The sequence below is a fragment of a genome, unplaced genomic scaffold (assembly GCF_019419815.1).
Source record: "Pyrus x bretschneideri cultivar Hongxiangsu unplaced genomic scaffold, Pyrus_bretschneideri_v1 Contig19, whole genome shotgun sequence".
In the NCBI taxonomy this organism is placed as follows: domain Eukaryota; kingdom Viridiplantae; phylum Streptophyta; class Magnoliopsida; order Rosales; family Rosaceae; genus Pyrus; species Pyrus x bretschneideri.
In genome coordinates this window covers 6,760,942-6,778,752 of record NW_025999490.1, presented here as the reverse complement: position 1 = coordinate 6,778,752, position 17,811 = coordinate 6,760,942, and the positions used below count along the sequence as shown (strand labels likewise).

The window sequence follows — 17,811 nt, the reverse complement described above, 5'->3', positions numbered from 1 at the left end:
TACACTTTATTTGCGGGTCTGTTTCCATTATTGTCAAGAGGAACACTTCCATTGGGGAAGGTTGAAGAGATATCTCAGACAATTGACTCTGAGAATTTCACCGTACAAAACTCTGTCCAGTTCGCTGAACCATTGGCTACCACTTCTATCAGCACCAACACCACCATATTTGAAGTCCGAAGCCCCAGCTTTAGTCCGGTAGTTTCAGTTGTTGACATCTACTTCCATAGATTACAAATTGTTACAATTCAAAGGCAGTTTACTTAAATACGGCATTTGTTTTACGAGATTATACAGCACGTGAGAGGCAAATGTGAGATGTTTTTACACTTCCCAAAACCCCCAAATTATTCTCACATTTATCACTCGCGTGCTATTTTATTGACGGAACCAAGCTTTTTTTTAACAACTAGTAAACTACAGAACCATGGTAGAATAATATGAAATGGTTGTTGCATGATCAGAACAATTTTTTGTCCAAGTATTTATGTCCTCTTGAAAGCTAGCTAGCTCATTAAATTTTGAAAGAACAAACATAATTCAATTTAGGGTTCTTTGGGACGTTGGAAACTAATTATGAAACTATTGATTCAACTCTATCCAAGCCACTGCTTCATCTGTTGTAAGACCATCTCCAGCCAACCCTTTTAAGTTCTCCATCTCTAGTAGCAATGCCGAATCGTGGTTGCTAACCAGGCACCTCGACGGAGAGTTCCCGATAACGAGGGGAAACAACGGCAGTGTGTTCGTGCTAATCAAGGAAGGCAGCCCCCTCTTGACTCCCTGAACAAAAGTCGGCATAGCAACTTTTATGGTGTGTTAATATGTATGTACTTGTTCAAGGACATGAGTTGTAATTTTCAGATTTGGATCCCCTTTGGATTTGGATCCCATTTGGATTTTCTTTGTGAGATCCTACAAATCCACACATCCTATGAAGATCCTTAGAATCCTCACAAAGAGGATCCAGTGAGGATCCTCACAAAGAGGATCCAGTGAGGATCCTCATCTGTAATTTTCTACAATGAATAAATAAAATTGAATATGTCTTGATAAACAATGTGGTACATAACAGATGTAGACGTACCCAAGTTGGCTAGTCTGCATTCCCTAGCAAAGCTACATAGACGCAAGCAGGTGCGGTCGAATCTCTGGTCGTCGGAAATCGACCCTAAGAGAAGGAATCCGCCCCTTTGATTTCTTTGAACTGAACATGCACTGCACACGGCGTTGATGTTGCGCCTTCACAGCCTTTTTTGGGTTGCAATCAATATAAGCCCATATGAATATTGAAAATTTTAAATTTAAAAAAAAATCCCAAACTTCCCCCTCCCTCTTCGACTCCCCAACCCATCTCCTCCCTCTCCTCTAACCTCTTCGCCTCCCCTCCCCTATCTTTCCCCAAGTTAACCCAGGCAAAACCGACCCATGCGAACCCTAACCCACACATCCGCGTTCAGAGGCAAGATTCGCCATTTTGGACACCCCCACTTGGCCTCAGAGGTAAAAGTTTCAAACCCAGATGAAAAAGCTTCAGGCTGTCATGCTTAAACACATGAACACATCAAGCTTCTCACTTCCCCTAAATGAATTTGGATGTTTGATGCAAAGACTGCAATGAGAAATTAAAACACAACATTTTTATCTGACTAATGGAAAACAAGTTTTCGGTATCCTTAGTTCACGCAAATTGCATATCCCGCAAACCAGAAGACCCAAAACTTCAAACATCAAGGACCTAAATTTCATATGCTAAAATAGAATAAAATAAAGGGAACTCTTGTTGAGTATGAATCCCACTTTGAAGAGAGGATGAACCTTATATGAGCTTATAAGAGGTTAGACTACTCCCTATATTGCCAATTGGTTTTATAGTGGAACCCCAACTTTCTTTATAGTATCAGAGCAAGTTATCTCACATGTGTAACTCAACGGCCACACGTGCTCCACGTCACCCTGTGGTATTGTCCACGTATTAGGCTTGAAAATTCACCACACATAAGGAGGTGTGTTGAGTATAAATTTCACATTGATGAGGGGATGGATTTTGTATGGGCTTATAAGACCAACTCCAACCCTTGGAGTAAGTCCTAAATTTTCCCTTCTATTCCCCCCATTTCTCTCCAACTCATGTTCTAAAATTAAGTTAAGTGTTAAACCTAAAAAAAAAAAAAAAAACACAAATTCCCCCCAAAATTTAGCCCAAAACACCTGATGGAGCCCAAATGTGAGAGTGAAAAAACTAATGTGAAACCCAAATGCCCAAAACCTACTCTTGGATGCGCTCAATGCACTAGGACCAAAATCAGCGGGACCTCACCCATGTGGGCATATCCCCCACGTGTTAGATGGCTTAATAGCCTAACGGCTAGTTTTTGTGATCCAACGGCCACATATAAATGGGCCGTTGGTTGATTCAACGGTCACATTTAAATGGGTCGTTGGTTGATCCAACGGTCCATGTTTAATTTTTTTATATATATATTTATTGAATCCAATTGCTGAAATCGAATATAATCAAATCTAACGGAAAAAAAAAAAAGATCTAATGGTCCAAATTTAAATCTAACGGTTAAAATAATTTTAACTCAAAATTCATCCAAAATTATTTAACTCATGTGTCGATTTAATGATTTTTCAACATTTATCAAAATTTAAATATTTTTAAGTTAAAATGTTCATAAAATTAATTTAGGATAGTCTACATAATTATTTTTTTTAAAGTTAATCTAAAAAAAATTAGCCTAGATTCATTTTTTAATAATCTGGGGTTAAAATTTTAAACCAAAATGGTTGGACTAGAAAAACTGTTTCTCAGTTAAAACATAATTTTCTAGGCTAAAAATTTTAGGCTTTACTCTAAGAGTTGAAGATGGTCTAAGAGGTTAAGTCACTTCCCATATTACCAATTGGTTATATGGTGTAACCCCAAACTTTCTTCAACTCTTACCTTCCAATTATCAGAGACAAAGAACTGCCACTAACATTATTGTGAGAGAAATGAGTGGAATCAATCAATCATTCAGTGGAACTTCTTCAGGGCAAATTTTGTAATTTTTATTTTTTAGGAAAACAAAGAGTAAAAGGAATGAAAGGAAAAAGAACCTCAAAGGAGGAAGCATTAATGAAGCACAGATGGAGAAAAAAAAATGGTTTTTCTCCAAAACCCAGAGGAAAATTCAACGATTTTCTATACCAAAAGAGGGAATCACATAAGGGAGAAAAAAAAAATGAGGGTTTTTCTCAATCCTCAGATGGAGAAAAAAGGTTTTTTCTAATTTTTTTTCCTTAGTGCCAAGAATTTGAACCTGACCAGCGAGTGAGCATTGTAACCATCGAACAGTACTGCATTGAATCGAAGCCGTCATGACTTGGCGTCATGGACCGGGACCGAAGTCCACCTCCCGAGTTGTAGAACGAGGGGGCTGAGGGTACGAGCGCAAAATCATTTGACCGTTGATCAACGAAGAAGATGAAGAGGTCGAGGAATAAGTCCACTTGTCGGGTTCGGCGGAGTAGGAGTTGAGGAGGAGGGAACATTGGGGAGGGAGGGGTGAGACCCAGGCCAGGTGAGGAGGATGAGGGGCTCGGATTTGGGCGGTGGTGGTGAGGAATGCGATTGTGAGGAAGGCAATAGGGCTTAGGATTTTTTTTTTAAAATTTTTATTATTCTTTGATTTTTAATTTTAATTTCTTAATTTTTATTTTTTTAAATTTTCACGTGGACCTATATTGACACATGGCGCCAAGTCATTGACCACGTGGATGCCACGTCATCAGTTAACAGAGGTTCAGACGAAAACTTAATGGATGTATAAAAGTGTCCCAAAATTATGACTTTAGGTACTAGATTGGAACAAAAAAAACATGATGATGTATGAAATGTTGAAAATCAATAAACTTTAAGATAGTAAATTGAGATTAACCCCAAAATGGATTCTTTTGTCTGGTTTGTAATGTTTATTAGGCTCAAATGCTTAAGCTAGTATTAGGGCTAGTGTCATGAGTTCGTCTAGACAATAATTGTTGAGTGGCATTTCCATGAATATATCCATTGTGATTGCCTGCACATTTCTTGTTGCTTCTTACTAGAATAGTGAAGGCTCTTTAACTAGCTTGTGAATCCATACATTAATCTAATTGATAAACTCATATCTATATATATTTTACATCAAATTCACTTGTCTTTTCTTAGTTAGTTCCTTATATTTTTGAGCTATTTACTTTGTTTTTGTGTTTTGTAGGATTTGTCAAGTAAAGAAAAGAAAAATAGCACAAGTGGAATTTTAAGTAACAAATTCGTCAAAACTGCCTATGCAGGTCAGCTGACTTTGGAAGCAAGTTGCGGACAGCTCAGAATGAATTAGAGAATGAGCCTTATATTTGGAAAGCTATGAATGTCTATTTTTTGGAGCATTTCACTGATTGTTAATATCATTTTTTTAGAAGAAGTTATGGCCGTTCTAACACTGAAAGGTTCCCAATAGGCTGAGCAGTTTGTAACTGACAAGAAAGCATTGAAAGCAATAAATCCAATAAAACTAACAGCCAAAACTAATGCAGCCAAGAACAAGCCAGCTAACACCTATTCAAATATTAGAGGAAATGGAAAATTAAGTGGGAGTAATGGGCATAAAGGTTGCCCAAAGAGTTACAATTGTTTTAGCATTTCCTCTCACTTATTGTCATCACTAAATGGTTGTTAGTGGGGTGAGTTATGGAGAAATAAACTACGGCAGCAGAAAAGAAAAAAAGGGCTACAGGTTGCAGTAGCAAAGAGGGAAAAAAAGGTGAAAAAAAAGATAGAAAAAAAGGAAGGAAAGCAAGGAAAAAAGGCAAAGCTGCTGCGTTAGGGAAGGAAGGAAAGGAAGGAGGAAATCTTGGCATTCTCTTATTTCGGTTTTATCTTCTCAAACTCATGTCCTTCTTTTGGTTTAATTTCAGAATTATGCGTAACTAATTTTTAGTAGTTAGGGGCTGTTTTGAAGCCCCGAATATGATTGCAATTTTGTTATGACATTTCGTTTAAATTACTTTTATGAATGGATGAAAATTGGTTCACTACTTGTCTTATTGATGAATTCTTTATGTGTTTTCCACGGATGCATACTTAGTAAGCATATCTAGGATTCTAATGCTATGAATATGTGTGTGTCTGCCCTTGTCGAATGAGGACCTACATATGTTCTAGAGTAGTACTTGTTAATTGCGATTAACATGTGAATCAATTTCTAGGATAAGTAAGACAACGCTAGTACTTACGATGCCTTGTAATAACTCAAACTCTTTTCATTCTTAATGATTTATGCTTGTTAAATCTATGAACACACCATTCTAGATTGCATGTTAGGGACTAAGTTAAGTTGAAAACGCCATTCTCTTAATATACTACATAAGAAGAGTAATAGGTTGAGTTCTAACATTGAGCCAACTTGAGCATCTTCATCCGAAAATGAAAGGAATTTGAATGAAACATAACATGTTTGCATGATTATTTGGTGGTGGATAGCAATTCCCCTAACTTGTTTTTCTTAATTTGTGAACTACTTAAAAATCGATTTAATTTAAATAGCAAATCAACTCCAAATATCCCAAAAATTTGTGTGAGTGTAGCTCTGTTGTCTAGTGTCTTCATATAAAATTTCATAGACTTTAGATAAGTGTAAGTCGGTCTAATAATTATTTTTCGGCGACTGGTCAGTAGGGCCAGCAACACAGTTTTTGTGACATTTTAAGTAGTTAGATAAAACAATCTTCTGCGGGAAAGACCCTTATTTTCATATGCTACAATTGACAAATCTTAGTGTTAATAAGGAAAATCAATAGGACATTTGTGTGCTACTTTGTGGTATGCTTTTAATCCTATCACTAATAAGATGATTAGTTCACCATCAAGTTAATCTAATAGAGGTTCTAGAAGAAAAAGAGCCTTTCAACAATGGCAAAGCATCTAGAAGAAAAAAAGTCACGAACAAAAAACAAAAACTGGTCGAGTGAAATGGCGTGTTTTCTCGACCTTTGCCACTTCTGCTTATATTCATGGTCAACAAAGAAGGATATACCACAGTTGTTGTTCTTTGACTGCAACAATTTTAGTACTGTGAAATTAGGTAGGTGAAAGAAGATTGAAAGTACATAGTAGACTTGAGTGTCAAAAAAGATAGCCCCCTTTTTTACATTCAATGAAGATGTCAAGAAAGATAGCCCCCTTCTTAAATCCAAATTGTTTCTTTCAAAATTCTTAATTCAAATGAGCCTAATGCCCTCAATGGTTTATTGATTAGTGGCTTTATTGATAAAAGAAATTGTTATTGACACTCTAAAAATCTCATTTTGCACTCCAAACTTTCTATAATTAGAAGGAAAAATACACTTGTGAGGAGTGTATATTGAGATTTTTGGAGTCTTAATAACAGTTCACATTGATAAATTTTAATTTTATTGTTAATTTCATCTTGTACTTTATGGTAATTATGCAATAGAATAAAAAAGACATCTCATATTTAAAATTTAAGTTAGGTGTAGAGTGAGGTTATATGGGTTCAAATAAAATTTTCCCAAATAAATATGCATAACTCCTACTTTTCTATTGTCAAGTAGATAACTCATACTATTCGCTAGGCAAATGACATATGTTATCGTTTTATTAATACGATGTTAGTTGAACAATGTTAGTGAACATGTTAAAATCTAAGACTAAGACCTTTTTTTTCCTCTCTCATTGTGAAATCCCGTCCCAAAATTAATATTTATTTTATTCTTAACTTGTTCGTTAATTCTCCAATTTTGAGAAAACGAAGTGAGGCATACTTTAGCCATTTTCAATTTTCTCGACCTTTTCTGTCAACTCTTGAGTTGGTTAGGTAGAGTTCAATTCCATGAGCACGTAGGCGTAAACGGATCTTAATTCCGAATCAGAACGAAGAAGTTAGAGTCGTTGGAAGTTGGTGGCATATTGGTAATTTTACCAAAATGCTATAATTGGAGAGAAACCTCCAGAAAATGGGGAAGGTTTCTGAAAAAAAAGGGGAGGGGCTGCTGCTAACCCGTTTTAGGGGTGAATTGGACCCGTTAAACCACAAACTTGACCCGCTTGTATCTCCTTCATCCGAACTCCATTTTGAGTGATCTTGTGTCCATGGAAAGCTCTTGACGAGTCCTACATCTATGTAGTGTTAGATTTCCATTTTTATTTTCCATTTTTCTAGTTCGAAGCCACAAAGTGCCGAGGGTTTTCCGGCGAGTTTTCTTATTTTACGGTGATTTCGACAATGATATCGTCGATCACCACTACCAATAGACTCCCCTCAACCCCTGAAGCAAGGCCCCAAGTATTGGATGTGGCATCAGAGTTGGTTTTGGCGATGAATCGAGGAACACCCATTTCTAAGGTTTACGGCGGGTTTGGATGAAACCCAACTGAATTGGACTTGGCCACAGGTATGAAAATTGCTCCCCTCACTGAGATATAATTGCCTGTAAAATTTGGTAATTTTTGGAAATTGTTGAATTTTCCGGCGAGTCGAGGCGGCCGACCACCACCGGCAGCGGCACTTTGGCCAGTGGGCCGACGATACCTTTCTAAGTTCAATTAGATGTCCTGAATTTGTAATTGATGTCCGTATGACGTAAATTGATTGTTTAAGTTAGTTTCATTACGATACATTACTTGATCAAAATATGAATCAACAATCCGATCGTTAAATCGTCACCAAATCTTAATGCATTATAGAACATAATATTTAGTTAAAATTAGTATTAATAGAGGCTCAGTGAGGCTTTGCGGCTTATCTCGGTGAGTGACTTTAATATATTTGATATAGTGACTACCCGATTCTTTATATTAATATCTTTCATGGATATGGCTTGGTTTTATAATTTTGTTTTCTGTTAAACCGTGACTTAATTTATAAATGTGTTTTCTATTAAAATGTGATTCTTTTATAATTGGCCATCGATCTATTTTTATTAAATGTGAATTGATTCATGGATTGGTAATATTTGTGAAAAAGAGATTTGAAATGCATATTGAAAAGTTTGTTAAACCTAAAAGCTACTAGGGGACCGTTACCCTAGTGTCACGGGGTTAGGTGACACCGAGTCTGCACCATATAGCAGTCGTACATGGATGGTCCCACTTGTTTAATACGCGTTGGGGGCCCATACTATTTATGGATCGCGCTTGGTTAATCCTCGTTGGGCGATCCTTATGGCCATTTTTACTTAGGGGTGATCATGCTTGGTTAATCCTCATTGGGTGATCACTGCCTAACAGTTTTGTAGGTGTGACTCTGCTTGGTTAATCCGCGTTGGGGGGTCACTACCTGCTTGGTTATCTTAACCCTGCTTGGTTAATCCATGTTGGAGGGTCACTAGTGGTTCTGCTTGGTTAATCTGCATTGGGGGACCATACTATATATGGATCATGCTTGGTTAATTCACCTTGGGCGATCCTTATGGTTATACACATTGAGGAGTGATCATGCTTGGTTAATCCACATTGGTTGATCACTTCCTAACAGTTGTATGAGTGACTTTGCTTGGTCAATCCACGTTGGGGCGTCACTGCCTACTTGGTTACTTTCTAAGGGGTGGCTCTGCTTGGTTAATCCGCTTTGGGGGGGGGGGGCACTTCTTGTTTGGCTACTTATTCAGGCTTTGGCCAAACTGCGTCCCTCTAGCCCTAGTTTTTAATGCACATATGAACGATGGTTTTTGGGAATCTTGTGGTTTGAATTAAAAAAAGCGTTGGATGTCTGGGTGACTCATTCGGAGTTTTCAGTGACCTGATTATGATTTCATAAAGCAGGATTTTATAATTGATGTTTATAGATTATGATCGATGATTTGTTTTTATTGAATATCACATACTTGTATTATTGTCACTCACCTGAGCCTCGCAGTTTATCTGAGTGCTTGATTTGCCAATGTACCATTCCCATAATGTAGGCATTGATTTTACATATGACAGGTCTGGGTAGATTACGAGAAACCGCTTGATATTTTGGTTCTGTTGAGTGGTTTGGAACCCAATGTTGTTGGATTACGTTAAGTGGTCCGGAATCCTTGCTCTTCTTAATTAGGTTATCTTAGAATCCTAGATTCGAGTGAATGGGAATTACCAACAATAGATCTTGTGAATACAAATTAGAATTACCATGTTATTATTCATAATCCAAGTAGGGAATTATATAGATTTACTTGGTTAAATTCGTGAAATGATATGTTATCGAATCGTTTGATTAACGTAATTAAATGCTAAGATCGTGCATCTTTGATTCATGAATTGATTAATTGACGAGATTGTGGAATGACGCTGGATAAGAATGTTGCTATTATGATTATTTTAGTTGATCAATGTTTCTAGAGAATAATATTGTGCATTATTAATTCTTTAATATGTTACACACTATGAATTGTGATTTTATGTGTGAAACATGATGATTTATGTGATGGATGAAGTGGAAATGTTAATCGTCATGTGAGATTGTTATGTTGGATACTATTGTTATTTTATGATTAGACTTGTTGATAAATATGGCTAGAGAATATGATTGTGCTTCGTCGTTTGTTCTTTGAAATATTGCATGATATGCATTGTGGTATATTGTTGGGACATAACGATTTATGTGATGAAGGTTTGAGTGTAGTGAAATAATGAACTACGAATGGCTTGATCCTTATTTAGGGTATATAGGTAGTCTAATGAAGATGTTAGACGCAACCATAAAGTCTACGAAGAATTATTGCACAGTTAGATCTTAAGTTGTGTTTTGCCATTTCTCAGAGGCGGGGTATGTTAGAGATACATGTATTTTGTGACGTCACGTGTCGATCCTGGACGTATGTCAGGATCAGGGTGTGACACTCATTGTACCGTAATGGACTAATACTATAAGAAACGGTGTTGAAATCATCCTTCAAATAATACGGTGGGTCCAAATCCTTCTTTGAAAATTTCGAGTAGTTATCTAGAAGGATTTGATCATCTAAAAAATTTTCGGACCTTTTACCCGTTTAAATTTCACCTTTGTCCTCGACAATTTCTGACTTCGCCACTATTTACACCTAAATTGGAATCTCCTTTCAGTAATGTATTATTTCGACTTAGATTTGGACATCTTTCGAATTTAAAAATATATTTTATATTATAGTGAGACATGTGTCACACACTTGGTGAAAAGAGTCTACAATTGGATACTATTTAAACCAAGCAAAGGTAGATGCTTGCTTGGACAATGAATAAAGCACATATAGCTAAGAAACAATAAGTTGGTAACCTTTACTCTTCGATCCTTTCTGCTTTTTATCCAACATTTTTTTTTCTTTCAGATTTCTCAATTCAAATGAGCCTAATACCCTCAGCGGTTTATTGATAAGGGGAATTGTTATTGGCATTCCAAAAATCTTATTTTGCACTTTAAACTTTCTATAATTAGAAGGAAAAATACACTTGTGAGGAGTGTAGATTGAGATTTTTTGAGTGTTAATAACAGTTCACATTGATAAATTTTAATTTTATTATTAATTTCATCTTGTACTTGATGATAATTATGCAATATGATAAAAAAGATATCTCATATTTAAAATTTAAGTTGGGTGTAAAATAAGATTATATGGGTTCAAATAAGATTTTCCAAAATCAATGTGTATAACTCCTACTTTTCTGTTGTCAAGTATCTAACACATACTATTCGCTAGGCAAATGAAATATGTTATCGTTTTATTAATACGATGTTAGTTGAACAATGTTAGTGAACATGTTAAACTCTAAGACTAAGATCTTTTTTTTTCCTCTCTCATTGTACCGTAATGGACTAATACTATAAGAAACGGTGTTTAAATCATCCTTCAAATAGTACAGTAGGTCCAAATCTTTCTTTGAAAATTCCGAGTAGTTATCTAGAAGGATTTGGTCATCTAAAAAATTTTCGGACCTTTTACCCTTTTAAATTCCATCCCTGCCGTCAACAATTTCTGACTTCGCCACTGTCTACATCTAAATTGGAATCTCCTTTCAGTAATTTATTATTTTGACTTAGATTCAGACATCTTTCGAATTTAAAAATATGTTTTATATTATAGCGAGACGTGTTGCACACTTTGTGAAAAGAGTCTATAATTGGATACTAATAAACTAAGCAAAGGTAGACGCTTGCTTGGATAATGGATAACGCACATATAGCTAAGAAACAGTTAGTAACCTTTACTTCGATCATTTATGCTTTTTTATCCAACATTCTTTGCTAATTAATTAAGCATACAGCAAGGTAGATGACCGAAAGAAAAAAAAAAAAGCATAGATGTTTTACGGATAAAGCAGATCCAGCTGGAAAATGGTAACCTTAATGTTCGATCAGTTTAAGCTTTATTATTTCAAACCATATAGCAAAAGACACCGCTTAATCTGTTGCAGACAATCTCCAGCCGACACCCTTTCAAAGGACATGAAATGTAATTTTCTACAAAAACTGAATATTTCTTGAGAAATAACGAAAATCCTATTCTTAGGGGCCCTATAGACGGTACAAATAATGTTATGAATACATAATAATTGTAGAACTACAAGACTTGGAGAAATAATGTTGTGCAATTGTTGAAGGAAATTGTTATTGGCACTCCAAAAATCTCATTTTGTACTTCAAACTTTCTATAATTATAAAGAAAAATACATTTATGAGAAATATATAATGAGATTTGTGGAGTGCTAATAACAGTTCCCATTATTGAAAATTAATACAGTAGAAAAAACAAACCTAGACTTAGCAAAGTTGACTAGTCTACACTCAAATTTGAATCTCCTATTCTGTTGTTTCGATTAGATTAAAACTTCCCTTGAATTAAAAATTTTAATACACACACACACACACACACACACACACACATATTCTTTAAGAGAATGGACTCCCATTTTTTTTTAACATTGGATTAGTTTTGGGGTCTATATCACATCGAACTTTGACGATTTGAATCATCTATTTTTCAAGTTGCACCTCATAGATTATCCTTACAAGATATTGGCCAAATCGAAAATATTATAGGCATCTAACTGAGTTTAAAGAAATTGTCGAACACTATGTTCTAAGAGATATTAAAATTTCATCGTGACAATTAGCTAGACAAATAGTTTCGAATTGAAATGATTTTTTGCATATATAATCTATGAATCGAGACTTGCAAAATAGACAATTCAGATTGTTGAAGTTCTATGTGGAATGAGTCCACAACTAATCCCCTTATTTGAAAAAAGAAAGTGAGAATCACTTCTCTTAAAGGGCCTAATATATATACATACTAGCCTTCATACATGTGCTTATACGCATGCAAAAGACATTTTTTGAATTACTGCACGCTGCACGCCCCTAAAGATCTTTTATGTGTGTCCAAAGTCCAAACCACATGCTTGGCAAGCATCTCAATTTTTATTACACAAAGTATGAAACAATCTTGTTGCATTGTGAGAAGGTTTGAACTAAATGAATAATATTAGACCATGCTAGAAGAAACCTACGGATATTCCACGTAATAGTGAGATACTATTTTTTTTTTTTTAAAAAACAAATTTTTCTATGACAAAAAAAAAAAAAAACACCATGACGAAATTACCCCTGTATTATTTTGGGCTGCTTTTGAACTTTTTTGTTTGGGAGGCATTTCTGTCCCATTATTTTGGTGAAGCCTATGACCCCAAAAGGGGCTGCCGACTTTATATATAAAAGATGATATATAGACACACACACACACACACACACACACACACACATGGGTAATGCCAGGAAAACTACATTTGGAGACTAAATTTGCAAACTAAATGATGTGTCACTAATAGGAATAAGCATGTTTATCAACGTTTGAATAATAAACCAATCATCAACTTTCATGTCCTTTAGTTTCCAAAACTTTGTCTACAAATTTAGTCTCCGTAGCATTACCCTATATATATACACACACGTGTTGCACACTTGGTGAATCGAATCTACGATAGAAAATTAATAAACTAAACAAAGGTAAATGCTTGTACGGATAAAGCACATCCAGCCAAAAAATAAAATAAAAATAAGGATCCATTCCCTTAAAATGCATGCTAATATACATATATAGACATGTGTTGCTAGGGGTGGTTCGGTATGGGATACCAAACCGAAAGTAGTATCTCGAATCCCAAACCGAAATGTTTTGGGACGGGAATTTGAAGACCAATCCCAAACCAAAATTTCGGGAATCCCAAATTTCGGGAATCCCGAAATATTTTCGGGATTTCGGGACAAATCGGGAATCCCAAATTAAAATATGAAATTATGAATTATTCTTCAAATATATAATTTAAGAACACATTCATGAACTAGGAATGTCATTTCATTCACACTACCATTTAATCAAATATTGGCATGCTTGATTGTTTTTATCAAAGTCAAAATTCAAATTAATTAAACCCTTTTGACAATTTGTTAAGAGACAAAAGAATCAAATCTTTTGAAATCATTAGCCATGACAGCAGCAATAATAAAATCCAAATGAATATCAAACAGAACATGAAAAATATGCAAGGTGTAAGGCATTCCAGGTTGCAGAGCAAGAATTAGAAACTACTAGCATCAATTATAAAAGAATAATATATAATATATATGTATAAATTAATAATATATAATTTCGGTTTGGTATGGGATTCCCAAAATATTGAGAAGCCAATCCCAAATCCCATACCAAAATTTCGGGATCGGTTCGGGATAGCATCCCGAAAATTTGGGAAATTTCGGTTTGGGAAATTTTTGGTTTGGGATCGGGATTTTTTCGGTTTGATTTGGGATTTTCGGGAATTTTTTCCACCCCTATGTGTTGCACGCTTGGTGAACAACATCTACAATAGGAAACTAATAAACTAAGCAAAGGTAGATGCTTGTATAAAGCACATCCCTACACCCATCCTCACACCAAAATCAATCATTCTTTTTAGCTCAGAATCCTTCTTCACCCCTACATCCATCCTTACAATGTCTTCTTTAAGGAGAGTGTATAAACAGTTTGAGGAGCAACAGAAAAGATTGTTGGCCAATCTCGAGGAAGATGGAGGTGGAGATGAGGCTTTTGCAATGGAGGAAAATAAGGATGATGACCATAGAAGGCAAAGGGCTTCACATTCCCACTGTGTCATGGAAGCTGTGGGTCAGATATCCAAACCCAGACGTGCTGCAAACTTCAATAGAAATAGGGAAATACGAGGTAATAATCTCTTGGATGATTATTTTATCCCCAATTGTGTATTCCTTGATCATGTTTTTAAATGTCATTTTAGAATGCAATGAAGTTTGTTCAACAAAATCATGAGTGCTATTTGCAACCATGATCAATACTTTATGCAAAAAAAAGATGGTTTCATATTCTAGGTCTTTTTCATAGCAAAAAGTTGTTGCTTCCTTGTGGATGCTTGCATATGGAGCATCTGTAGATCAAGCATTTGCAGATCAAGTGAATGAGATAATGAGGACGGGAAAATCAACCGTTCTTGAGTCCCCGATGCGATTTTGCTCCGCAATCGAAGCCCTCTATACAAAGGAGTACCTCCAGAAACTGATGCATAGGGATTTGCGAAGGCTATTGAGGAATGGTGAGATGCGAGGTTTCCCTGGCATGATTGGAAGCATTGACTGCATGCACTAGACCTGGAAAAACTAACTAAATGCGTGGCAAAGAGTGTATGGCGACAGAAAATGAGCCAAAAGTATCATTTTGGAAGCAGTGGCTTCATTTGATACATAGATTTGACGTGCATTTTTTGGTGTTCCAGGAGCTCAGAATGACCTAAATGTCCTTGCACAATCTCCAGTTTTCAACGAAGTGTTGCAAGGAAAAGCATCCAGAGTAACATATCCAGTCAATGGCCATACATATGACGGGACATACTACCTTGCAGACGGCATTTACCCAAGGTGGATAACGTTTGTCAAAACAATCCCATATCCACAAAGTGAAAAATAAAAACTGTCATGCCCCGATCCCGATATACGGCCAGGATTGACACATAACGTCACCAAGCATCTGTATATCTAACATACCGCACATACGGGATGTGGGCAAAGCACAACCGGAGAACCAAATGCATAATAATTTTTCGTATAGTTTATGGATGCGTCTAATTTCCTTGTTAGACTGCTTACGTACCCTAAGAAGGGATCAAGTCATTCGTAGTTCATCATTTACTACACTCCGACGTTTATCATAGTACGTTCTAACATACAAGCATATCATCCCTTAATCAATTATCACATGACAATCAAGATTTCCACTTCATCCATCATATAAATCACAATGTTTCCCCACATAAAATCACAATACATAGCATGCAACATATTAAAGAATCAAGCATAATATTATTTTCTAGCCATATTGAACAACTAAAATAATCAGACTAATAACAATCATATCCAACATCATTCCACAATCCCATCACTTAATCAATTCTTGAATCAAAATCATTCCACAATCCCATCACTTAATCAATTCTTGAATCAAAGATGCATGATTTTGACTTTTAACTATGTTAATCAATCAATGAGATAACAAATCATTTCACGAATTTAATTAAAGAGCTCTATATACTTCCCTACTTGGATTTTGAGTAATAACATGGTATATAAATTCACAAGACTATTGTGGGTAATTCCCATTCACTTGAATCTAGGATTCTAAGATAACTTATGGAAATGAGCAAGAGCAAGGATCCGAACCACTCAACGGAATCCAACTACATCGGGTTCCACTCAACGGAACCAAAGTATCAAGCGGTTTCTCGTAATCTACCCAGGCCTGTCACATGTAAAATCAATGCCTACATTATAAGAATGGTACACTAGGCAAATCAGGCACTCAGATAAGTTTCGAGGCTCGGGTGAGTGACAATAATGCAAGTATGTGATATTTAATAAAAATAGACCATCGATCACAATCTATAAACATCGAGTATAGAATCATGCTTTATGAAATCATAATCAAGTCGCTGAAAACTCTGAAGAAGTCACCTAGACAGCCAACGGTTTTTCTAATTCAAACCACAAGATTTTCAAAACCATCGTTCATATGTACATTAAAAACAAGGCTAGAGGGACGCAGTTCGGCCGAAGCCTACATAAGTAACCAAACAGGAAGTGGCCCCACTATAGTGGATTAACCAAGCAGAGCCCCCCTGAGTAACCATATAGGTAGTGACCTCCCATCACGGATTAACCAAGCAAAGTCAGTTCTACGAATCTGGTAGGTAGTGATCACCCATCGTGGATTAACCAAGCATGATCACCCCTAAGTATGTATGGCCATAAGGATCGCCCATCGTGGATTAACCAAGCACGATCCATAAATAATATGGTCCCCTATCATGGATTAACCAAAGATGACCACTAGTGACCCCTTATTGCGGATTAACCAAGGAGGGTCAAGATAACCAAGTAGGTAGTGACCTCCCATCGTAGATTAACTAAGCAAAGTCACACCTACAGAATGGTTAGGCAGTGATCACACATCGCGGATTAACCAAACATGATCACTCTTAAGTATACATGGCCATAAGGATCACCCATCGCGGATTAACCAAGCGCAATCCATAAATAATATGGTCCCCTATCACGGATTAACCAAGCAAGACCATCCATGTACCACTGCTACATGGTGCAGACTCGGTATCACCTAACCCCGTGACACTAAGGTAACGGTCCCCCACTAGCCCTCAGTTTAACAAACATTTCAATATGCACTTCAAATCAATTTTTCCCAAATATTTCCAATCCATGAATCAAATCACATTTGATATAATAGATCGATGGTCAATTATAAAAATCACATTTTAACAGAAAACACATTTATAAAACCAAGTCATATCCACAAAGGATACTAATATAAGAAAACAGGGTAATAACCATATCACATACATTAAAGTCACTCACCAAGACAAGTTTGCAAAGCCTCACTAAGTCTCTAGTAATACTAATTTTAGTAATTCAAATGGTTCAAGACCTATTGACCAAAAATCAACTCTCAGTCAACGGTGGGGTTCACATCCTAGTAAATTCAAATGGTTCAAGACCCATTAACGCCTAAGCGCTGGGCGTCGGGCTGCCTCTGCGATTCTTTCAAAAACGTTCAGCAAATCGGCAAGGGTATTAGGCGGTGCTAGGCGCCAAGCTATGCGATCTCCGCGATGGTTCTATTAAAATATTATACTTTCATCGTTTCGTTACACCGCGAAGGTGACGACATAAAATTTGAAAAGAGCAATAAAGAGAGTGTGAGGGAAGAGTAAGCGTGAGAGAGATCTGTATAAGGAATAAAAATAATAGCGCAATTGCATAAAAACGAGAACTTTGACCTGGAAGCTTCAGATTTCTTTGCAGGAGAAGATTTCTTCACTGTGCTTGAGGAATTTAACAAGACTCATGATTAGTTTGTTGGAAATTATACAAAGCAAGAAGATGGAAATTAGGCGAAGCAATTGAAGAAGAATGGAAGGGAAAGGAAACGAGAAACCCCAAAATAAAGGCCTTGTTGATTGCCAAACCTTAAACCACTCCCGGGGAAGAAAATAATGACTCCCCTTTGTCAGATGGATTTCCAACATTATTAAACAAATATGTTATATATCGTTATATATTTCCAAGGCTTCAAAAACCACTCCCAGAAACGATAATAATGACTCCTCTCTGTCAGATGGATTTCCATCATTATTAAACAAATATATTATATATCTATTTCCAAAGCCTTGCGATTTCCTAAGCTTATTAACTATATTAAAAAAAGTTACCTACTTCACTATTAAACAAATAT

At 36.1% G+C, this 17,811-nt stretch overlaps 1 protein-coding gene across 1 annotated transcript; it reads left to right on the top strand.

Moving 5' to 3' along the window:
• Window positions 1-13,991: 13,991 nt before the first annotated feature.
• LOC125476400 lies at window positions 13,992-14,658 on the top strand. The gene is made up of 2 exons (XM_048582526.1): window positions 13,992-14,220; window positions 14,447-14,658. Exons 1-2 carry the CDS (start codon window positions 13,992-13,994, stop codon window positions 14,656-14,658), a joined length of 441 nt encoding a protein of 146 aa, XP_048438483.1.
• The last annotated feature ends 3,153 nt before the right edge of the window (window positions 14,659-17,811 follow it).